The 25217-nt window shown below is 39.0% G+C and overlaps 1 protein-coding gene across 10 annotated transcripts in view; it reads left to right on the forward strand.

The window, feature by feature from the left end:
- tjp1a (tight junction protein 1a) overlaps positions 1-25217 on the forward strand; it is an 88678-nt gene that overhangs the window by 57657 nt on the left and 5804 nt on the right. For 6 of the 10 annotated variants that reach the window (XM_043243547.1, XM_043243549.1, XM_043243550.1 and 3 more), the window contains 24 exons: positions 1336-1392; positions 3092-3216; positions 3393-3495; positions 4254-4554; positions 4842-4945; positions 6198-6363; positions 6517-6652; positions 11578-11708; positions 12199-12304; positions 12453-12603; positions 14748-14856; positions 15380-15599; positions 15800-15984; positions 16862-16957; positions 17165-17191; positions 18102-18184; positions 18330-18540; positions 19315-19415; positions 20328-20666; positions 21849-22073; positions 23211-23921; positions 24018-24103; positions 24647-24850; positions 25092-25171. In XM_043243547.1, coding sequence (XP_043099482.1) covers positions 1336-1392; positions 3092-3216; positions 3393-3495; positions 4254-4554; positions 4842-4945; positions 6198-6363; positions 6517-6652; positions 11578-11708; positions 12199-12304; positions 12453-12603; positions 14748-14856; positions 15380-15599; positions 15800-15984; positions 16862-16957; positions 17165-17191; positions 18102-18184; positions 18330-18540; positions 19315-19415; positions 20328-20666; positions 21849-22073; positions 23211-23921; positions 24018-24103; positions 24647-24850; positions 25092-25171 — 4057 coding nt within the window. The remainder of the gene's footprint in view (positions 1-1335; positions 1393-3091; positions 3217-3392; positions 3496-4253; positions 4555-4841; positions 4946-6197; positions 6364-6516; positions 6653-11577; positions 11709-12198; positions 12305-12452; positions 12604-14747; positions 14857-15379; positions 15600-15799; positions 15985-16861; positions 16958-17164; positions 17192-18101; positions 18185-18329; positions 18541-19314; positions 19416-20327; positions 20667-21848; positions 22074-23210; positions 23922-24017; positions 24104-24646; positions 24851-25091; positions 25172-25217) is intronic. The other 4 variants (XM_043243548.1, XM_043243557.1, XM_043243552.1 and 1 more) reach the window with 2 other exon arrangements.

Below are 25217 nucleotides of genomic sequence, written 5' to 3' on the forward strand. Positions count from 1 at the left end.
GAGGGGTAGAAATGGGGGCATGAACTGAATATCGCCCCTGTGCCAATTAGAACCATGAATGAGATGCTTGCTAAGCAGCGTGGTAAACAGGTCAGAGGGTTAAACTGTGTTTTGAGTGCAGATATTCTGGATGTTTAAGTGTGCTGTACAGCGGGTGGTATGGGGGATATTATGTTAATTAACTATTTTTATAAACTGTTTTCTCACATCTTAATGTTCTTTTTTTGCAGTCTTATATTGACACATAGAAAGTTTTCATTGTGTCAATCTAGTGAAAATAATGTAATATGTACACCATTAGTACTTGAGTCTGTTTGAAATTCTCAGACCTATTGTAATAATTTATCCAGCCTGGCATATACAGTACAGGGGTGAAGGAGCAGAAGCACAAACCATTCACCTCAGCTCAGGGTTAGAGCTATAAATACCATCTGCTCTTCCTCTCCTTGTCTTTATCATTCCCCATCTCTCTCTCTCTTTCTCTGCATCTGTCCCTTCTGACTTGTACCAGTGCAGCTTGTTCATGTTGTAGCGGTTTGTTTATATGATGTGTGCATCGAAAGCAGAGACATGAGTGGGACAGCTGTCGTTTGATTGGTCAGACAAGAGAAGTTGAATATCTCAGGAGCTGAGGGCATTTTGGGCAGGTTTTTTTTTTTGAATAGCGATCGCATCTATCTGCTCTGTTTGATGGTGTTACAGTGTTATAACCCACCCATAAATTAATTGATGAATTGATAATATGTTGTCCATGCAACATGCTATAGACACTATTGTAAACCGTTGATTTCTGTATGTTTAATTTTTAATTTTAGTTTTGATCCTTGTAGACTACGGAAAGATTTGCCACTACTTTCATTTCATTGCTATTTTAATTTTTCCTAGTAGTGTCAATAAGCTTTGTTAATCACATGCTTTTATTATGCACATGGCGTAAACGTCAGTGATGGAAAAAATAGCTGTAACTAGATTCATTTATGTTTCTGTTTAAAATCAGGATAGCTTCTATCAAGGGCTGTTCAAGTCTTTGTAGTGTTGTTATTTCAGTTGTGTGTGTGTGTGTGTGTGTGTGTGTATCTGGCGCTCATGGTCATAGTCAGCTTTGCAGTAGTGTTTAGCCCTCTGGCAGCCTTTGCACAGACCAACACACACATACCGATTTACTTCAAGCATAAAGAGCTGGTTTGGTAAATATGCTTAAGTCCTGCAGCTCATGGAGGTCACGGTAAAATCACCTCCTGACAAAGAGGAGAAATACCTGCTGATACAAACTCATTGTCTGTGCTTAGACTTTGTCCTAACTGATTGCTTTCTTTCTGTCTCTCTCTCTCTCAGAGTACAACAATGGAGGAAACTGTAATATGGGAACAGCACACGGTGACTCTTCACAGGGTGAGTGTTCAACCTTCTTTATTTCCTCTCTTCACTTGGTGCTTCAATTTTCTTTCCCTCTACATTCTCCTACTTCACCATTACTCATACAATGTCCCCAGCATTCTTTCTTTCTTATTATGTTGTGCATTTTATTATATAGTATTTTGTATTATTTATGTGCATTATATATCGTTTTTTTATTATTATTTAAATTGTGCATGCTTATTTTATTTTTTTACATTTAGAGTAACTGTGCCATCATCAAACAGGCCTACTGTAATAGCACCAAATGTAATTCAAAATCTATGTAAATAAATATACTATCATAAATAATACCTATACTACCCAGTGTGTGTGTGTGTGTGTTTTGGTATTTGTGGTTTATGGTGACGCATTTATTTAATGGCATGGGTATGACAGAGGTATTGCAATTTAAGTTACAAAGTGGTGTATGAGGACACTGCCAATGTCCCAATAATTGAAATGGTTTAAAAACATACTAAATTGTGTTAAATGTTTTTTTTTAAAGCCTGTAGTTTCCTGAAAGGGGTAGGGTTAGGTGTAGGGCAATAGCACATACAGTTTGTAATCCACAAATAAAACCACAAAAAGTATGTATAAATTAGTCTCTAATGATGATTTTGGTCATAGAAATGTGTGTGTTATACGGGGGAATAACCAGAATGTTAATATTAGTGCATCATTATTCTTTCTTTTTGTCTTTCTTTCTTCCTATTCCTCTCTCTTCTCTTTTGGGATGGCTAGTTACAGGATGTGTGGTCATTGAGTACACAATAGCTGATCTCCCAGATGGCAGGAAGCAGTGTGTGAGAGGACAAAATGCCTGCTCTGCTCCACTTCCTGTTCCTTTTCCTCTTCCTGCATGCTCCTAGGCTCCAACCTATCTAAACCAGAGTCCGAGAAAGAGTCAGATTATGCAACAGTCAGTTGGGCACAGAAATATTAAGCCCCTCCTTCTTTAAGAGCTGGAGTACTGTGGTCACTCGCACACACATCTTGGATCAGTTTTATAACCTGATGTCGGTGTAACACTTAAGTTCAGTCAGTCCCACTTGTGACCTGTTTTTTGACGTACTGACAGCCTAGACAAGATGACAGGTGTACAAGCGCTAAGCCTTTTACTAGGGCCTTTTTTTATAGGTGGAATCTCTTTAGCTGTGTCAGACCGCTCCTGGCTAACAGTATTACATAGCTGCCTCTGTTACTATCCGCAAAATAAACAAGGCTGTATTCCTTCCCCCTGTGATTATATCTGCTCCTCACCTGCTCAGGCTCTTGATATGATTTATAGCTGTTTGTGTTTAGAGGAAGGCCAGATGGTTTGGATGGCAGAGAGAGAGAGGTAGAACAGACTAGTGTGTCTATGTGAAGGCGCCCGGTGACATCAGGAAAGGCTCTAAACAGAGCTCTGCCCTCTGGCCATCTGTCTGGAGTTTGTCTGTCACTCTACCTCTTCACTCTCATCTTCCTTTCTTTGTGATTGCTTGAGTGCAAAAGTGAGAGCTCGGAGCTTCAGACACCTGGGAGATTGAAAAGCTGCCAGGCATTGCAAACACATATTACACACACACACACAGACACAGAGTAACCTACATAGTGGTTTTCATCATTCTATCCCACGTAATGTAATTATTCAGAGATGTGCTGTGAATTCCAAGAGCTCACTGTACACCGTATATGTTCATTTCCTTTGCAGGCGCCAGGTTTCGGGTTTGGAATCGCCATCTCAGGGGGCCGTGACAACCCTCATTTCCAGAGCGGAGAGACCTCTATAGTGATCTCAGATGTGCTTAAAGGAGGACCAGCAGAGGGACTTTTACAGTAAGATATTAGAAAATTAAGCTATTCGAAAATATTTTTCTACATATTTATATTTCTGTGTGTATATGTAATGTAATTATAACATTTTACTTTTAAATCTATATTTGTTAAAACATTATGTATGCTAAAAAGTCATTTTTGTTTCTTCACAAAAATATATAATTTTTTGTCTGCAGAGAGAATGATAGAGTGGTGATGGTAAACGGTGTCTCCATGGACAATGTGGAGCATGCCTACGCTGTTCAGCAGCTAAGGAAAAGTGGAAAAAATGCCAAAATTGTAAGTTAACAACACAGCATCATCCCTTGTACATTGCATCAGTCCTTTACAACCTTGAGTCTGGACTACGAATGCGAGTAGTGGGCTGTGATGGAGAGTGGAAGAACTTGAGGGAGGCAGGACGTGGAGGTGATCAGTCATGACTGAGCATTACATTAAGCAGTGAGGAATGCTGGGAGTCAAGCTGCACTACTGCAGAGTATTTGTCTTTGTGAGCATACAGGAGCTGTTAGTCAGTGTCTAGACACTTTATTTTTTTTGTCCTCTCTTAAGAGGCATGACCTTTTAGAGCTAGATTTTTTTTAAGTGCATAGTTTGATAAGTACTCTAGGGTTTCTGCGATACAAAACGATATGGATACACACATTCACAACTGTTACTGACATAATCTACACTTTAAATGCAGATATGTAAGAACATAATGCACACTCGGAGTCTAAAATGAAAGCCTAATTAATTATATTGCATATTGAAGTGTTTTGGGGAAATTAATGGCCACATTTGATTGCACTGACCAATCAGAGTTAAGTTTTCTAGAGGGCTGTTTAATAATGGTATATAACGAATGAATTGCGCTCTTTCAACATTCTTTTCTCTCATGCACTGTTATATACAGACCATCTAGACTAGACTAGTACACTTTGTATATACTTTGGGCTTAATGCCCTTGTTAATGTTAATATATCAGTATAATGTATTATTACCTTTTAGAATGTAAACCTTATTCATCAGGTTGAAATTTAACATTGTGTGTTCAGACTATCCGCAGAAAGCGGAAGGTGCAGATTCCTGTAAGTCGAGGGGGAGACCGAGAGACTATGTCAGAGCGAGAGGAAGAGGACGACACTGAAGAAGATGATTATGAGGGACCGGCACGTGCAGGGGGAGCGAGTGGAGGCACTAGCAGAAGAAATGAGCGCAGCGGCAGCACTGGAAGGAGAGACCATAGTAATTCCCGTGAGAGGAGCATTTCCCCACGCTCAGACAGACGATCAGTTGCGTCCAACGTCCCGCCACGACCCTCCAAAGTCACACTCGTCAAGTCCCGGAAGAATGAAGGTGGGTGGAGCTGTTCAAAATTGTAGGGCAAACCTGTTAATTACTATTGATGGCTTTAACAGAGGGCTTGGCAGACATATTAGAATGTGTAAACAGGTGTAGTGCAGGCTTTTGTACATTAGCTAATAGCTGTGATTAGTCTACTGGCAGAAATACCCACAGTGTGCTTTCAGCAAGAACAAAGCTGTAGTAAGTTACTCAGTAGCCAGATTTATCAGTCACTCATTAATTCAAGTGGATTATATCTGTTATTGTTCATTCTTGTGTGTGTTTTCTGTTGTGTGCAGAATACGGACTGCGTCTGGCCAGCCACATATTTGTAAAGGACATTTCTCCCGAAAGCCTTGCAGCCCGTGACGGCAACATACAAGAGGGAGACGTTGTCCTGAAGGTATGAGAAGTGATGTTTGGGATGAATCGGAGAAGGTTTCACAAGTGTATAAGCATAGAGTGAGCAGTACTAGCTGTAGTTACTAGTACCTTTTATTTTCCTCTGGCTCTCTATTTCTATTAAGATGTTTGGCTGTGTATTTCAATGTTGACAGATGATAAATGGTGAACATTGGGCTCTCTCTAAACTTTGAAAACTGCTCCAAGTTAATCTATCATGGTCTTAGCGTTTGGCTTCTCATATATGGGTTACCCACTGTTAATGTTCAGTATGATTGACAGGCATAAAATGAATGCCATAAAAGCCTTCTCATTGGCTGAATGAAGAATCTGACAGTTGCTTGTGGTCACTGTCTGTTTACAAAGACAAGGGCAGATGAGTGATATTTTTAGGGATATTTCCATAAAGGCTCTTACAGCACCTTTATGTAACTTCATGTGATTTATATCTATGTACAGCTTTATTTCTACTAAAGAATACAAGAATTATCAGTTGACAGTCTAGTTTAGGCTGAATAAGATTTCTAACACTAAGTTATTAGTTATTTAATTAGGGAAATTACTTGGCTTTTCCATTTGAGTTTATGAGCTGTCATCAGCTAAATGAGGCTAGTGCTTACTGAGTGGAACAGAGCATATACCAGAGAGCACTGGAGTGAAACTGCAGGGCACGGAGCACAATGCCAGCAGGCTTGTTGCAAATCTCTGTAAATAGAAAGTCAGGGGCAGCTTTTTTTCTGCATGTACACTGTTGTTTTATTTAGCAATTATACATTAAACCCTTGAAAAGAGATATTGAAAACATTTATAATGTTACAAAGGATTATATGATAAGCACCAAATCAGCATAGTAGATTAATTTCTGATTGAAAGGCGGGTGAAAATTCAGCCTTGCATCACATAAATAATACTTTTAATATTATATTTTAAAGTATATTAAAAAACATTTTTAATCAAAATAGATGCAGCCTTGGTAAGGAGTCACAGGAAGCTTGTACAAAAGTCATGCTGACATTAAAATCTTTTGAACAGTATTGTATTGTTTCTTTATTTGCATATTGCTGTCTGCAGGGTTAATCAGAGAGATAAGAGAGTTTATCATTTAAAAATGCTTAATTTGATCAAAATACCTCATACCTGGATTATATTATTTGTCTCTTTTTAAGCTGTATAATGCAAAATGTCAGAATTATGTATCCACAGTGCATCCACAAAATGGTATCCTTTCTGTTCTCCCTCTCCTCTTCATATAGATCAATGGAACAGTGACCGAGAACCTGTCTTTGATAGACGCAAAGAAGCTTATAGAGCGATCGAAAGGCAAGCTGAAAATGGTGGTGCAGAGAGATGAGAGGGCGACACTCCTAAACATTCCAGATATGGACGATAGCATTCCCTCAGCTAATTCAGACAGAGACGGTGAGATCATCGTAGTTAAAAATGCTCATCTGAAAAAAAATCTTTATATTTTTCACTTGCATAGGCTTGTCCTTTTTTATTTGGCCTTTTTCTTGTAGGACTTTTTCAACTTGGACTAAATTGACAGTTGCAAATCATGATTTGTTTCAACAGACATTTCAGAAATTCATTCACTTGCATCAGATCATTCCCATGAGCGCACCCGTCGCAGTCGATCCCGTTCCCCTGACAAACGCTCAGAGCCCTCCGACATCTCCGGCCACTCTCCACAGCAGATGAGCAACGGCAGGTAAGAGACACCAGAAATTCTTACAATAACCAAACAAAACCTCATCAAGTTTCAAACATGCCCCTTAATTCACTGCCATGGTTAACATCACGCTTTGGATTGTCTCAACTAATTTAGAGAGATGAATGTATAGTATATGATATGCATGCAAGTCACATCTCAGCCACTAGCAGGTTCATATGTCAGCTAGAGCAGTAAGGCTGCATCGATCTGCCTAATGACAGAAGAGTGCTCTGATTGATTACTGCTCCCCAGCAGATATTTCAAGGTTTCCATCCCCCCTTACCCTCTGACCCTGTTTTAAATGTTGCTATTTTTCGTACGAATCAGAATAATCACTCAAGCAGATGTTCAGAAATACACTTACTCCCATTCATTGTACTTGTGTGAAATATTTGTTTTTTCATTTTGTTTTGCTTGCAGTCACAGGAGAGTGTAAGTGGCGGTCATAGTGTAGTGAGCTGGCTGACCGTAACTCAGTTTGACACTACAGTAGAGCTGAGCTCATGTAGCTGTCTTAACTAACGTAGTAGATGTGCTCTAGCACTGTAGATGTGAGAAGTGTTGACAGCAAGTGGTCTCATGATTTCTTTCAGTGTTTTTTTGTTTGTTTGTATAAGACACAAAAATCTGTGTGTTTTGGATATCTGTTATACTATATGTGTATATTTTATGTATACATTTATATCATGTATGTATGTGTAATCAGTTTTTGTTTTTTAGCGGAGTAGTTTTAGCAAAGCAAATACGTGAAATTAGTTAAGTTGAAAAAAATCAAAGGGCGACTTGTTGGCTAGTGACTAGTTTAATTTATCACTTGAAAACATGACAACATGACAGGTTTATTTATCGAACGTCAGGTAAAAATCACAAATATGATATATATGCATACATAAACAGATGAACAAAAAATTACTGTGGTAACCACAGTTTTTACCAAAATATGTACTATTTATTTAAATAGCTATCAATCTATTGTATTTGTGTATAATAATATTTGTAACCTTTTTTATTATTTGAGTCTTTATCTTCATTTGTTTGATTTAATTTTTCAATTAAAATTTGATTAATGAATCAGTTTCACATAATTCATGTGATTTTAAAATTGATAGACAGCTTTAAATAAAACTGGATGAAAGATACTAAATGAAAAATTGGAATAATTATTATTATATACTCCACTAATGATATTATGTTAACGTATTCTGGGTAAACTGTGGTCACCATGGTACATTATATAAGTGGTGGATAAGGGCCAAAGGAAATCATGAGAGATAAGTAGTGTGAAGTAGTGTGTGTAAAACAGATGGAAGCAAGACAAAAAAAGCACGAGATGGTGTTTCCAGGAGACTGTGAGTAAGTAAAAAGACAAGGATGAAAAAGAAGACAATGCCACAAGGTGCCGATCCTTTCCCAGGGGACATGCCATTTTTCTTGGCATTAAAGCAGCTGCTCTCTACATCCCACATCCCCACACTGCCCCAGGCTATATTTTAATGAAATTTCACACCCTGCGCCCTGCACATCCTCCACCTGTCTGTCTACAGCAGCGTCTCACTTAATATCTGAACTCAGATTACACCTCATTATCAGCTCTCTCACCTCAACAAGACACTGATGCCTTTCAAGTCTCAGAGAACTGCCACGGCTCTAGCAGTTGTGTGTGTGTGTGTGTGTGTGTGTGTGTGTGTACATAATTTGCTTTGCACATGTGGACAGTGACTGTGATATTGCTTGTATCATTGATCTCCACTGGATGATATTAAATGTAAAGATGGTAGATCTAAAGTCAGTTCAGTTTTCATTGCAGTTTAATTTGATGGTACATTTTATATTTTTCCAAAGCAAAAAAATTACAGTGCCTAGCAATACCTTGTCAAACTTGATAATGGCAATAAAAACTTGATGTTTGAGTTTTAAGTTTGAAATCTTGGATGGAGCTAAGGCAGGCACATATTATTTTTGCATTAATGCATTAAATTGATCAAAAGTTATTCAGACATACATAATGTTACAAAAATGCTCTAATAAATGCTGTTCTTCTTAGCTTACTATTCAGCAAACTTATTTTCAACACTAATGTTTTTTGAGCGTGAAATCTTCATATTAGCATGATTTCTAAAGGATTGTGTGACACAAAAAAGTGAATTGCTTAAATATTTTACAATATTGCTTTTTATTAATATATTATTGATCACATAAATGCAGCCTTGGGGAGTATAGTGTACATATAGGCATACAAATATTAAACAATTATTAATGTAAACCAATTTAATTCAGGTGCACTGTATAAATATAAACTGGCCCTGGTCTCTCTTCACTGTCTGGATTATTAACTGGACTGGGCAGCATGGGAATGCTCTAGGGTCCTCCTTCAGCACCACTTCAAAAACGGATGGTCTAAAAAGTAATTTACTGGACTTGGACTGCTAGTTTTGGAGGCATTTGGGGGATGATGAACCTGTTTGTCAGTGAGCCAGGTTAATATCTCAGAGCCATGCATCACTCACTCGCCTTTGAATAACTGCTCTGTCTCTACACAGGCTGAGGGGCTCTTTTCTCACCAGAATGCTCCCGCTGTAAGTGCTGTGCTCTGTACACAGTGGATAGTATTCGTAGATTGAGTCTGAGTGCATGGATATTAGGTTGATTTGTTGTTTGTGAATTGTGTTTTTTGTGCAGTTCTGTCGTAGTCCTATTAACGTGTGAGTCCTGTGCTCTGTATGGACGGTTTAGTTTATAAAATGCACTTTTAATGCATTTGATATAGTGCATTACAATGTGCTTGTAGTGGAATTAGCATGCATTCTGTCACATTGAGCTGGTAGCGCAGAGGCAACTAGCTCTGTATGTGTGTGTGTGTGTGTGTGTGTGTGTGTCTGTGGAAACTGCCAGTGGGTGTCAAGGCTGTTATGTAGAAATGGGCCCGAATTCATTTTCCTGCATGTGTGTTCATTAACCTTGGCACACAAGAGACAACACAATTCCCTCTGAAATTTGCATCACCAGATGGGTTTTTCCTCACTGTACAAGCCGCAGAGATGCACTCTTTTTAATTTATCTCCTCTCCATAAAGTTTCTCACAAGTAAGAGTGTGTTAAGTGTATTCATTCAGTGTTGTCTCTGCATTAGGCTAGGGTAGGCAAGTATATTTATATAGATTTGTGTTCCATACACAATGGTTCAGAATACATAAGCATGATTAAAAAAATAAGTAAAGAAAAAAGAAAATGCAGTCATATTTTTAACTAACTGCTTGGGGAAAGAAAGATGAACCTAATATAGATTAATGGGTTAAATGGATTTTAAATGAATAAAAAAGGAAAGAAAAAGTCTACATAAAATAAATTCAAATTAAAGGATTACTAGTTGTATATTTAAATATCAAATACATTTTAAAATTTTCTATTATTCTATTTTCCTTACATTAAGATATTCTTGAAGCTGGATCAGCTGTGTGTGGCTTAATAACCACTGTTTGCAGTGAGCTGTCTGTATTTCTTGCTGACTCAAACTTAGTGATGTAATATGTCTTCTGGGTTTATAGTCTGTTTTATATTGCATATTTGCAAAAAAAAAAAACCTGCTGTAATTCATAAGTAAAACAACAATTTGTTCTGCTTGTAATAGAAATACCAATTGAATGGCTTTCTTGCTGTGCAATTGCACGACAATCACAGTAATGCTGTTCAGTTAGGGGAAAAAAAGTATTTTTATACACAATAATATAGAATTTATATACACACTATAAAAAGGACTGATTTTATAGAGGTTTAATGCACGAATGAGTTTCAATTAGACCGTAACGGGTCACAAGAGAAACAAATGCAGGAGAATGTGAGCGGAGGATTTAGCCTGTGTGTGATGGATGTGTTAGTACAGAGAAAACCAACAGAGCAAAGGAGAGCCTGGGATTTATATAGGCCTTTTTTTGTGTGGGTGTGTTTGTGTGCGGCAGTGTACTTTTGTGCATGTCCAGCACATAAGAGATTTAAGATACTCTGCTAGGCAAAAAGGACTTTTTTCTAATCTCTTTTTTTATTATTCTGGAAGATAAGCATTTAATTTCTCAGCAGAAGTCTTTTACTGGCACAACAATGCTAATTGTGTTTTTCGAAGAGAAAAATGAATATTTCAGGTGTGGTCTGTTTCCTGTCTGAGTCATAGCCATGTGCGAAATCTGCCCTTGGTTCTATAGTGCAGTCCTGATCCCAAACTCATACGCTTCTCCAGCTTTCTGTGTCTGTACACATCCAGAAATTTAGAACATGCAACAGAGAGAAGTTGTGATGCCTCAAAACGTACATGTCTGTGAGCTGTGTTAATGTCCTAAAAGAACCTCTAGTATTTGTCCTATTTTTTTAACAAGAAAACATGTAAACAGACTGACTGGCAGCACTGGCATCTGGTGCTGTCTAATGACCAATCTTTATCGCTGCTGTTTTCAAGTATTGTGTTCATGATTATTCTGAATTTTTTTTACATGCTCTTCAGGATGCTCTCATATTAAAATAGAACAAATATGTCTGACTTGTTTTTTTTCAGAAACTTGCATACGTGCTGACCAAAATCTTATCTACAGTTTTTGAAATGCCACCAATGTTTTTGAGCTCTTTAGTAACTTGACCAACCGGAATTTTTGCTTACATCTTGGTTTCTGCCTGTGAAGGCAGACCTCTTGTTATCTCATAATAGTAATGTGCTTGATAGTGCGTTTTAGAAAAATATCTATTGTTTTGTTTATGGATTTTTATACAGCTTTATTACAAATAAGTGGTCATTTAATTCACACATAAAAATATACTCTGCCTTATATAACATAGCCTAAAACTTGAGTTATTTTTTTTATTTATTTTTTTTTAACTACTTCTGAGCAGAGGCCAAGCCAATCTCAGTTTGTAACTGTGAGCTTTGTGTCTCTTTAGTCACAGGAGTCGTGAAGAGGAGCGCATCTCCAAACCAGCGGCGGTATCCACTCCAGTTAAGATGACGGAAGATGCCCTTCTGGTTCCAGCCACAGAACAGCCTGGGGACAAACAGATCCCTCCACTGCCAGGTTGGGACTTTAACCTCTAGACTTATAGCCGTCTTCCGTCTTTCCTTATGTTCTCCTGCTGTCTTAGCTCCCCAGTCCAGTGACATTTGGCAATTTTTTAAACGATGAGGCAAAGTCACCTTGTTTAAATTTAATTTTTTTGTAAATTCCATGTGATGTTTACTAAATTGGCACAGTAAACATAATTGATCTAATACATTGATAAAGCAACCAATCCTTCAATGTTCAGTCTCCCTCACCTCCTTAGAGAAAATGGCCATCTTGCTCCTACTCCTACTTTCACCTTTCCACTAATGAAAATCAGACCTCTCATTTTTCTCTGTACCTTGCTGTTTACTCCATTCTGTCCTGGAATGCTTTAATCTGACCTAGCTTCGGTTTGGTTCTGCATGTTCTTTTTTTGGCTGATTTATTACCTGTTAAGGGTCTGTTCTTAAGAGAAATATGTTTATTACATCATGGTCCGTGTCTTACCGAAATGTATGTTTAGAGCCGAAACCAGTGTATGCACAACCTGGGCAACCTGATGTTGATCTTCCAGTCAGCCCCTCTGACGCCCCTGTGCCCAGTGTCACCCATGATGACAGCATCCTCCGGTCAGTGTTGTATGTTCTCATTTTGTGCTCCCAAGTGCCTTTTCTAGTCCTTAGAATTTTCTAGCAAATTAATAATGTTCTGTATTATTGTCCAGATGCATGTGTACAGATAATTAAAAACTAAACCAGTTTTGTTCTCTGTTACCAGGCCTAGTATGAAGCTGGTGAAGTTTAAGAAAGGAGAAAGTGTAGGATTGAGGCTGGCGGGAGGAAATGATGTGGGGATCTTTGTGGCTGGTGTGCTGGAAGACAGTCCTGCTGCTAAGGAAGGCCTGGAGGAAGGAGACCAGATACTCAGGGTGAGGACCGTCTATTACATTCACTATATACACACTACATACAAGTAACTAAAGGCGTTTTAGTGAGGTCTTAAAGCATGGATCCAGCAACAATTTTAATATCTGCAAGACCTTCGTTCATCTTCGGGAACACATTATTTTTGTTGAAATCTGAGAGCTCTTTGACCCTGCGTAGACAGCAACGCAGCTGACATGGTTAAGGCCCGGAAAAGTAGTACGGACAGCGTTAAAGTAGTCCAAGTGACATCAATGATTTGACTGTAATTTTATGAAGCTACAAGAATACTTTTTGTGCACAAACAAAACTAAAATAAAGACTTTATACAACTATTACTAATACATGCGTTCATAAGAGTACCACGACAAAATCTTGTAGCTTTATAACATTAAAGGGATACTCTACCCCAAAATTTTGTCATTTATTGTTTAACCTCATGTCATTTTAACAGTATTAAAAGCTTCTGTTGTACATCATAAGAATACTCTGTCTGCCATCAGTGGTTCAATCTGAATGTTGTCAAGCAGAATGAAAGAAAATAAAAATAACGACTTTATTCAATAATTTGTTTTCTCTGTGTCCTGCTGCAGCACCGTAACGTCATTTTGGAGAATATGCACTACGTACGCTCTTCTGTCAGCAACAATACATTGTCTATGCATATTTACGCTTTGATTTAAACAAAAACAGCACATCCTTGTTGCCAGGCTGACAAAGAACAGCGTACGTAGTGCTTTCAGTGGATATTCTAGGTTGTAGAATCATGTTCTTACTAATTCTGTGGACCTTGAAAGTGTCAGTTGTGTTGCCATCTATGGAGAAAGCTCCCGGATTAATCAAGAATATCTTAATTATTAAAGCTGCAATCCCTAACCTTTGGTGCTCTAGCGGTTAATAAACAGAACTGTGTGCATCTTGTGGAAGAACATTGTAGCCAGAGCTACTTCTGTCTATGTCTATGATGAATCACGCAGGTACTGGGCTACTCTGCAGCGGTACCCACCCGAACCAGTCTAATTAGTCTGAACACAAACACTTGTTTTAGGTGTACCCTAGAGAAACAGGACAAGCCAAAAACATGGTTTGGAAAATTGATTCATGGAGTACTTGATAATTATATACATTGTTGAGCAAAAAAATGTTACAGACTGCAGCAGATAAGCAAAGGGTTCGGAACGACATGAGAGTAATTAATAACAGAATATTTATTTTTGTGTGAACTATGCCTTTAAAGGATTAATATTGTGTCGTCCTAGTGTTAAAGCTGAAATCAGTTTTTTAAAATTTACAAAATGTTGTGAAAGTTAAGTTAACATTAAATAATATTTGGTCCTTAAATCTATACTTTCGAATCACTGACATGAAAGCATGATGTGCAGCAGATACAGTAGCATGCTTAATCATTTGAAAGAAATCTTAAGAAAGCATGTCTTATTTACTTTTTTTTTTTCTCTCTCTTTCTACTGAACATCTGCTGTTGACTAATCACCATGCTGTAACACTGTGTAACATCCCACTTTTTCTCAGAAAAATATGAAGACACTGTGTGACCCCTGTGGCTGTGGGCAAAAATAATCATGACATACTCCTGCTCTGACTCAGTGCCTGTCTCTCCTCTGTTTCCAGCTTTCCTTTGTTTAGCCTTCGGTCACACAATGGCGTTCATTGTTTAACTCAGGCCTCCAGTGGTCTTATGCTATTGTCAGTTGCTATGTGTAATACAGAGACTCTAAGTCAGCCTCATTTAGAGTTGTTTACCACTGAACACATTTTAATGAAACATGGACAGTTTTGTTTCTCTCCCACACAAGTCCCAGCGTAGTGTGCGTACTGTACAAGCGCGTGTATGAAAGTTCCCGGCACAAACACACACTCCTTAGATTCCAGGCCCTGCCCCACAGTGAGACTCCCAGCTCATTGTTTTTCCTTTTCCATTTTGTCAGACGTGACTGCATGTTCACCTCTGCCTCTTTTTTTTTCCTCTAAGATTGTGATTTCAAGATAAAGTAGAAACAGAAAAGGTGGATTTTCTTTCTCTCTGCTTCTCTTTATTTCTCTTCCACTGTCAATAAACAGTGTATTGTTAGAGCATTGCACCGCAGAGATCTAAAGCCTGTTTTCTTCTTGCATTCCCTCCTGTTCGTAGGTTAACAATGTTGACTTTGCAAACATCATTCGTGAGGAAGCGGTGCTGTTCCTGCTCGATCTGCCCAGAGGTGAGGAGGTCACCATCCTGGCTCAGAGGAAGAAAGATGGTGAGCAGATGCATGCGCTTTTCACGTATGAGTTATGTTTGTCTGTGTTTACTCATTACAGGGTTATTTTGTCTCACAAGATCCCCACCCTCTTATCGAAGACAATATTTGAAATCCTTTCTATCTAATCTAATGTGTATCTCCAGTACTTCTTATGCCTTATTAGTCCTCCTGGAGGTGTGCTGATGCCCCTTAGTAGGCTCCACTGGTCTATGTGGTGAAATGTCTTCTGAGATAAAATGTGTTTCTCATGTAGATACACTACTATCAAGTCTCTCATATCTCTTGCCTTATTCTTCTCACGTGATAATATTTGAATTATTCAAGCTATTAAGGGTGACATAAGACTCTTCTGCTTCACATTGGGGGCACGATCACCTTGTCTGGCTTTATTTTAATAATCTCCACCTGACTGTGTTATCTCTTTCTTATGTAACTTGCCCTGTTGTTTAGTAAAGTAAAATGATGTTAAAGCTATTCTATCACTTTCTGTTGACCATCTAATTTATGCCATGTCCTCTAGTGTACCGGCGGATAGTGGAGTCAGATGTGGGCGACTCCTTCTACATTAGAACACACTTTGAGTATGAGAAGGAGTCTCCATACGGGCTGAGCTTTAATAAGGGAGAGGTGTTCAGAGTGGTAGACACCCTCTACAATGGCAAACTGGGCTCCTGGCTGGCCATTCGCATTGGGAAGAACCATCAGGAGGTGGAAAGAGGCATCATTCCCAACAAGAACAGGTAATCAACCCAGTCATGCACAAGCAGTACACCAACGCCTGCTTTAGACATCATATTTGGCATATACAGGTTATTAGATCATATATAGGTTCCTATAAAGTGTGATTTGCATGACTATCTCCATACAAGTCTGTGATTGTACAGAGAATCAAAATTCAACATATTTTTAACTAAAGCTTATTTTGCCGTCTTCTCATCAGGGCGGAACAGTTATCAAGCGTACAGTATACACTCCCCAAAACTGCTGGCGGCGACCGAGCTGACTTCTGGAGGTTCAGAGGTTTGCGCAGTTCAAAGAGGAACCTGCGGAAGAGCAGAGAAGATCTGTCAGCTCAGCCTGTTCAGACCAAGTTCCCTGCATATGAGAGGGTGGTTCTAAGAGAAGGTATGTATGTGTCTTAGAGAAGGATGCACATCACTTAGTAACACTTTATTTTAACTCTTTCTCCAGCAAACACAGACTCTCACCGTTATGCACCAATATACATCTCCAGAATAAGTGCAGAATCACTCAATCAGAAGCACAGGCGAGCAAGCTGCATTAACTAGCAATCTCATATTGTAAGCATATGCATAGGAAACATAACACGATCATCCACACTAACAGCAAATAAACACACCTAATGTTACAGAGTGGAATGCTGATCCAGGAAGTGGTAGAGAACTGTGCAAGCTTTGAAAATGCTGATGGAAGTGATCTGCTGCATCTTTGCTTTGATCATCGTACTGAATATGATCCAGAAGTTGTATATGATTAAAAAAGAAAAATTCTCTGCTTTTTGCTTAAAATGTTGCTGTATTATGAAACCAACTTACATTTAAGTGTTGATCTATAAAAATATTTAAAAAAATTATTTAAAGGAGAGGGTATGTTCTTCATTTTTATGTACTAATGTTCAGATATTTATGATGTTTATGAATTTTAATGAAAAATCGCTGGAGGCTGGAGACTTCAAAAATGCTGATGGAAAAGAGTTAAGGTGTTCATGTTACATGTTTACTATTATAATAACTACAAATGATTAATAATTACATGCAAGTAATACTAACCCTAGCCATAGCAAGTATGTGTAGTTAATTAATATTTCTTATTTATTTATTATTACTTATTTATTATTAATAGTACTTAAATGTATAATTACACTGAAACAAGGACACCTTAAAATAAAGTGTAACCCAGAACTTCAGTATCAGTCATCCAGAAAATAGCTATATTACCGTTTTGCTAAAACTATAACAGAGCTGTCTTTTTCTCATTGTAGCCGGATTCCTGAGACCCGTCGTGATCTTCGGGCCAATCGCAGATGTGGCACGAGAAAAACTGGCGAGAGAGGTGCCTGACCTGTTTGAGCTTGCAAGTGAGTGTCCAGTTGTTAACACACATGCCTTGATAAGACTCAGCTCTTCAATTTTCTAATCCACCTAACTTGAACAGTCACACTTGAGCTGTCCTGCTCTCCAATTTCAGTAGTGCATTTAAAATTCAGCTTGTAAACTGATTCCATGAGTGGCCACTGGCTTTATTTACATAACATTGTTCCTGTATGACTGTATTTGCTTTTCAGAGACACAGCACCCAGATGGAAGGGAAAGTACGTTGCATACAGTAGTCACATCAGCTCACTCCATCAGTAACCATAGTTACTAGAGGCTGTGCATTATTATGGCATCCCTTATTTTAGTTACACCAAATCGACACCGCTTGGAATGTTAACGATGAAAAAAAAAAATCAAGATGTGTTCATGCTATCGACAGCTCCAATCCCCCAACCCTTCAGTCATGCTTGAGAGGAGATGAAGGCACATTGCTCATTGATTTCCCCCATCCCAAGCACCTGCTTCCTGTGTTATTTTGTGATTCCTTGGGCTTTTTTGTGTTTCTTTTTTGCTGAAAAGACTTCCTGTAGTTGCTGCTATTTTAGAACCATGATATAGTAAAGGTTACAGATGCAGGCTTGCCGTCTTAAAGGAATAGTTCACCCAAAAATGAAAACTCAATCATCATTTACTGATAATCAGACCCATTGACTATAGAAATTTCTTTTTTCATTGGAACAATATTAATAAAAATAAATGATGTTAGAACATTAATCTTTGTGTGAACTATAATAATGTATTGATGTCAAGGGTCAACAATGGCTCCTAAAGGTCAAAGCACACTATCTTTACCCTATTCTGGTTGCACTTTTTAATGTTAAATGTTCTTCAGATATTCCAGACCCCCTCTTAGGCACTGTGGTGTACAGATGCTCCTCCACCCTCCACTTGATGTAATGAATATTCATATTTGGATATCTGTAGTAACATTGATGTTACACGTATGGAACATGTGAACAGTCTGCAGGTGCTCATATATTGTGTATGCGGGCGCATGTGCACATCCATATTGAATTGCCTCCTCACTGTATGCTTTTGAGGGGAGAAGATGCTGAGATACTGCATGAGAGGGAGCACAGGAAGTGTATGTGGATGCTACTATGGATTATGTTTTCTCTTGTGTAGAGAGTGAACCCAGAGACGCCGGCACTGACCAGCGCAGCTCGGGGATCATACGTCTTCACACTATCAAACAGATAATCGACCGGGTAAGATCTCGCTCACACATGCACACTCTCTCTGAATAGCACCACTGCCTCCTGCTGGTGTGTTATGGTAGGATGCATTATATGTGTGCCATACACATTTGAGTCCATGAAATCAAGAAAAGGCATCTTTGTGTGCGTTTTGCAGGACAAACATGCAGTGTTGGACATTACCCCTAACGCAGTGGATCGGCTAAACTACGCTCAGTGGTATCCCATCGTAGTGTTCCTGAATCCTGACAGTAAGCAGGGTGTGAAGAACATGAGGACCAGACTGTGTCCTGAATCCAGGAAGAGTGCCAGGAAACTCCATGAGCGTGCACTTAAACTGAGAAAGAACAATCACCACTTATTCACAGGTAAACGCAGATGTTTTAAGGTTGCGTTTTCTTTACTGTAAAAAATAACATTGAGGATTGGTTCACATGCAAAAGCACACCCTTGTTCGTATGTTTAATGGTATCTATATCTGTACGAAACCAGACATACCAGCCATAGCAACGTTGACCACATCTTACTTTTAATTGATTACATTTCAAGAACTAAGAAATGAATCCTGATTTCCACATGAACCAGTCTGCTAAAATGAATCAAACACGTACTGCTACACGTCTCACACACACACACACACACACACACACATACACACAGTGACCTCTTTAATGTGAATTTAAAAATGTAGTTCACTATAATAACTTGGAATAATTATTCATAAAACTGTACATCACGTTATATTTCATGAAGGGGCACATTTAGCTGCCTGGCTGCTATCTCAGGTTTTAGTCGTAACTTTTATGGAAGTATTAAGACAAACGCGCTGTAACTGGCTGAGCTCTATAAAGGCTGTTGTGTTATAGCATTCCTCATTTGTTAATCACTTTGAATAAAGGCCTCATAAATGTAAATGTAACAGGGCAGAAAGATCACTCAGTTGTAAAGTGAAAGAATCCAGCAGTGATCCACCTTTCAATGAATTATTGAGCACATCAACGAATGATGTTGCATGCTGTGCAGTAAGACTGTAACTTCTTTTTTTTTTTTTTTTTTTTTTTTTTTAAGTTGTTTTTGCAAAAACCTGACTCAGCTGGATTCTTGAGTGATTTGATGTCTTCCTTCCTGTGTCTGTCCTCTAGCAACCATTAACATGAACAGCATGAATGATGGCTGGTATGGAGCGTTGAAGGAGACCATTCAGCAGCAACAGAACCAGCTGGTGTGGGTCTCAGAGGGCAAGGTGAGTTTCATCAGACTTTTCCACAGCGGATACTTGAGGCTTCAGGCATAGGGTTCATTTGTGGTTATCTGGTTCCTTGGTTCCAAGTTTATATTTACAGAGCATAGTTTGTCATCCATGCATCTGGTCTTGTGGTCACAACATTCATGTTGACCACTGCATGGTTCATTTCATCAACATCTGTTCTTCATCTCTTCCTCCCGGTGGACTGCGTTTTGTTATTGTGATGCTTCACCATAATGAGGCTAAATGCTACACCAGAAATATGTACCAGAACCTCAATGTAAAAAAAAAAATTAAGTGGTTATGCTTTTTGGGAAATGATTTTCACAGCAATGAAGCATACCCCCTCAATTCATTAAGGGATAAAAAAAATGCCTTGCATTCTTAGTAGTGTAATGCAGAAAATAAGTTTCTCATTTTTAGAATGGTTATTTTACTTTTAACTAAAGCTATTTAAAAAAACTATTATTTGAAATAATTCTGAAATTAAAGTATTTAGTGACAAAAAGAAATGACTAAAAAAAGTACTAAAATGATTGAAGCTAAAACTGAAGAGATAAATTTTAGAATTTTAAAGAATTTTACTTTCAGAAACTGAAAATATAAAAGCTAATTTTAATATAGGGACTATGATGATATAAACTACACTCTCATGTTTTTATGGCGGCAATGTAAAAAAGGCTATGATTTAAATTGTACTTATAAGTCATTAAAGTATTTGAAGAACTGCCATTAATTTATGCTTTAAATATATAAAAATAATTGTGTTGTTTTACCAATATTGTAAGAAATTACAATAGTATAATAAAAGATCATGCATGAAAAGATATATATAGAGAGAGACAATAAAACATTAATAATTGCCTGGCTTTATTTTTTTATTTAAAATATATATCTCAATCTCTGCAGGCGGACGGCGCTCCTGACGATGATCTGGATCTTCACGATGACCGCCTGTCCTATGTATCTGCCCCGGGTAGTGAGTACAGTATGTACAGCACGGACAGCCGTCACACCTCAGACTACGAGGACACCGACACAGAGGGCGGAGCCTACACGGACCAGGAGCTAGACGAGACCCTGAACGACGAGGTTGGACCGCCCAGTGAACCTGCCATCACTCGCTCATCAGAGCCCGTCCGGGAGGACCCGCCCGTCATCCAGGAACCCCCTGGATACGGAGGGTACCAGCCCGAACCGCTGAACCGCATCGACCCCGCAGGGTTCAAGGCCCCTGCACCTCAGCAGGTAGCGTTTCTGCGAGCCGTTCGCCTTCCCTGTTGTCTGGAGGCCGTGGTGTGCGTGAGAAAAGTGTTCTAGCGGCGCTGTTGAAGGAGGAGTTCTTTAAAAACCGTATCATTTCAGTGCTAGAGAAGTGACAATGACCAAGTAATAAATGTTGCCACGTATTTATTAAATGTATTTGTGAGCGTGTAGTTGTGTGGATGTCTGTCTGTCTGTGTGTGTGTGTGTGTATGTGACAAATATGGCTTGGCTGTTATACTTCACATAGATGCCGTGACTCTTATCTCAGTACGATCACAGTGGAGATGGAAGTGAGGACATTGTATCTTTTAAGTGTGTGAAATGATTGCCCCATCCTTGTGGTCTAGCTGTCCCCTTGCTGTCATGCAAAATGATGTCATTACAAGAAAGTATTATGTGCATGATGGAATTAAGGTGTAAAATATATTACTGTGAATGTATTTATCTCTATGGGTCCAGTGGCCACTATGATATCCAAAGTGTCTTAGATCTTGTATTACAAGAGAGCCAAAACGTTGTACTGTACTGTAGAATTAAACTGACATCAGACTTAACGTAAAAACAGAACCTTGTCCAGTTGCAAATTATTATATGACATGGTTCCCAGAGTCGACCTATGCTGCATGATAGCGGGATGTTCCACGTTCAATATAAGTTAAGCTCAGTGAACAGCATTTGTGGCACAATATTGCAGTTAATGCACTTGTAAATGCTGCAAGAGAATTTTGGCATCACAACATAAAATATTGAACAAATGCATATTTATTTTTAAGATTTGATAAAGATTATATTTAACCAAGATACTAAATGTTGTTAGATAGGCTGTTATTAGGTAACAGCTAAATCTAAATGTAAAAAATGTAAATGAGATAACTACATTTTTTGATGAAATTAGAGACTTCTCATTTGATGATCATTAAGTCCGTTAAAACTCCACTACATTTTTTTCTTACTTATAATCAGTTTCACTACTGTGCATGTTTATATTCAGTTGGCATTATTTCCCAAATTCTGTCAATAGAGCTTAACATCGTGAACCTGCAACATTTCCTTAATAGAAACAGTACTGGTGTCAGGTGAGACAGAAGAGAATCATGAAGCTCAGCTGAAGTTCAGTGGTGAGGATTGACCACATGTATTAAACATTTTTGAACACCTTCACAGAAAGCAGAGGCTGCTCTTCCCACGCAGCCTGAGCCGCTGGCAGAGACAGCGCCCCCTGCTGTTCATGTAAATGTAGGGGCCCTGAGTGCCAAGGATCTCCCGGTCACCCTCACTCAGGGGGATCTCAGCCCAGAGGCTGGCTCTTTCTTCCCACCTGCCCCTGAGCTAGCCCAACCCCCGTCTCCCGACCCCAACCAATCCGGACAACCCGGGTCAGAGTCCAAGGTACCTCGCTAGCCACCCTGCTCTGGACTGAAACCGGCCCACTTAACGCCCGAGCCCGGTGCCCTCTCTTGTCGCCGTCTAGCCTGCCTGTGTGCTGCAGTGCTTTCCTCTAGCTCTTGCATGTGCGCTGTGTGCCTATTTAAGAGAGCGTCCGTTCTCCTTCTGTGAATGTGTGCGTGTGTGTTCCTAATTAAACAACAGTGGGTACGACAGAGGCCTGCTGCATCGGATCATAGTTCATGTAGTTTCAGGCAAGCCCAGGTCCCCACTGTTGCTTGCCTACTCTTGCATGGGTTTCATTTTATGATTTTTGCTTGTTAAAGTAGAGCTAGTAAATATTAGTGGTGCAGTGAATGTGATGAAATGATTTTAAAATTATTTTGACTTTATATTTACAACTTTGAATCTTTTCCCCCTCCTGTTATGACTTTGAAAGGTAGCCTTGTTGTTTACAAAATACGAGTAAGGCTTAACCAGTTTTCATTTTTACTGTTTTTATTAATAACTGTAATAACGTTTTTCTGATGAAAGCATTCCTTTTTATATAAGTATTAAAAAGCTTTTTAAAATTTTATTATAAAAAATGTTCGTTTTAGTTAAATTGTGGCCATGATAGTTTCCTCATCGTCACTGCTAAAAAAAAAAAAAAAAAAAAAATTGATGCTAACTTCAAAAGTAGATTTAATGCAGGCTTCAACTTTGGCTTAGACTTGTGATTCTGTGTCTAACAGACTGGACTATTCTTGTTCCCAAAAGGCTACGTCTCAAAATGCTTTTTTATTGTTTAAACCGAATCGTTTTTGTATATTTCTTTTTTCAGTGGGATTTTTCAGTCTGATTTTACCCCAGTGTTTTTGCAGCTTGGCGTGTCATGAATCATTTAATCTCTGTTAAACTCTGAAACTGTTTGTGTGATGGCTGCCTCCATTTTGACCTGTTCAATAACTGCCCACTCTGAGTCTTCCTCTATTGCAGGTCTCTCTGCTGACTCTGTGCTTCATTCTTCAACTTTTAATCCGAATATTAATCACTTCTGGTTTCTGCCGTTTCATACAATTCAATCGATTGCTGTGCTTTAAAGTTAATATATGATTCTTTGTACAAGTCGTTTATATATCCTTCTTTGACTATCAACAGATGTACAAGAAGGATATCTATCGTAACAACGAGCCGGTGCAGGTGAACCAGAACCCTATGCAGCCCCTCTACCAGGAAGACAAGCCATACAGAGATTACGACCACCAGCCCTACCGCTACGATGGTGGCTACATGGAACCAAAGGCTCGTAACTTTGACTCCCACCTACATTTTGACAGCAGCGTGCCTCCGTATGATGAGCAGTGGGCCCAGTATGACCAAACCTCTGGATACGACCCTCATATGCCCTATGAGGACGGTCTGAACCGCATGTACGGTCAGCCTCAGATCCGACATGACACGGGCTACGACTCCAGTCGACCTCGTTATGGAAAACCCAGCCCCGGACCGATCCGACACGATGAACCACCCCCTGCGCGCCCACAGTATGACCAGGAAGCACTCCCTCGTACTCAAGCCTCTTCCCGCTCCCCGGAGCCCCCCAAACAACAGTACTATGACCCATCACAGAGGCCTTCCTATACTCAACCTCCACAGAGGGGCTACATGAACTCTGAGGCCTCCGTGACCCCTCCTAAACCCGAGTCCATCTCACCTCCAGTGGAAACTGTGCTTCCTCCTCCTCCAGCCGAGGCAGAGGACGACCCAGCCATGAAGCCCCAATCTGTGCTCACGAGAGTTAAAATGTTTGAGAACAAGCGATCTGTGTCTGTGGACAGAGCAAGAGAGTCTGCAGACTCTGGTATTCGGGTGAGTTGACATAATCTGGATTTCTACTGACTAAATGTACACTGTACAGGCTGAATTATTAATGTTAATTAATGTTAATCTTTCTACTTCCTTTAGCCTGTGGACATGGTGCCTAAACCCGGCGCTGCCTCCGTGCCCAAAGCCAATTCTTTAAGTAACCTGGACCAAGAGAAGGCCTTCAGGTAATGAACTAGCATTTTAAGTATAAATCAAATCTGCAGCCATTAGCGTGAAGTGTATTTGTATCTATAAAAAGGATGTGTTATTTTATTCTTTAAAGAAACCTGAACAAATTTATAACAGTTTATACATACATTTGTAGTTACAAACTACAGTTATAACAGTACAAATTTCTTGATCGACAAATCAGTACATTAGAAAGATGGAACGATCAAATCACATTGAATTTTCAGCAGTCATTACTCTTCAGGTTTGCCATCACAGGAATAAATTAAATATTAAAATATATAAAAACGTAATGTAGATTAGATAGATTGAAACATTTCACAATATTACTGTTTACTGTATTTTTTTATTTATTTATTTTTTTAAAGAAGTTAGTTCTAGATCTCCATCTAGTGGTGAAATAGTCAACACTCTCCTCATACCCTAGGCTTTCTGAAATGTTTAATATGAGGTTCAGATTAGTGCGCTTTTGTTGACATTTCCTCAACAGTAATTTGTACATCAAGCATATTAATGTACACATTTCTTTCCTCTGTCAGATCTCCAGAGCCACAGCAGCCACAGCCTAAAGCAACAGATGATATCATTCGTTCGAATAACAATGACCCTGATGAGGATGAGGAGTATTACAGGAAGCAGCTGTCTTACTTTGACCGCCGAAGCTTTGACAGCAAACCCTCTGCACAGCTGGCACCTGCCATAAAGCCAACCCAACAACAGAATCAACCAGGGTACTACCCCAGGTACACATTCAAATATTTATACAACTCTGCTTTATGTTTTTGTTTTACCAGGCTTTAGTAATTTAATAAAAGTAATAATAATTTAGGGTTTAGTAATATTTGAATTTAGGTAAAGGGTTGTGTTTAATTAAATTATATCTCTTTTCTTTCTTGTTTGGATTTGTAATAAATATTTAGATGTCAGAATATATGGCTTAAAGTTTGAATTTTTATTTGTTCTTTGTTTGACTGTCCGCTGCAGGGCAGAGTCAGTGGAGAAGATCAACCCTGCTGCTCCAGCTAACCCTGCTGTCCCACCCCCGACCCTGCCCAAACCCGCAGGTACATGATTCATGGAAAATATTTATTCCACAGAAAATATTAAGCA

Source organism: Puntigrus tetrazona, chromosome 7 (genome assembly GCF_018831695.1).
Source record: "Puntigrus tetrazona isolate hp1 chromosome 7, ASM1883169v1, whole genome shotgun sequence".
NCBI lineage: Eukaryota > Metazoa > Chordata > Actinopteri > Cypriniformes > Cyprinidae > Puntigrus > Puntigrus tetrazona.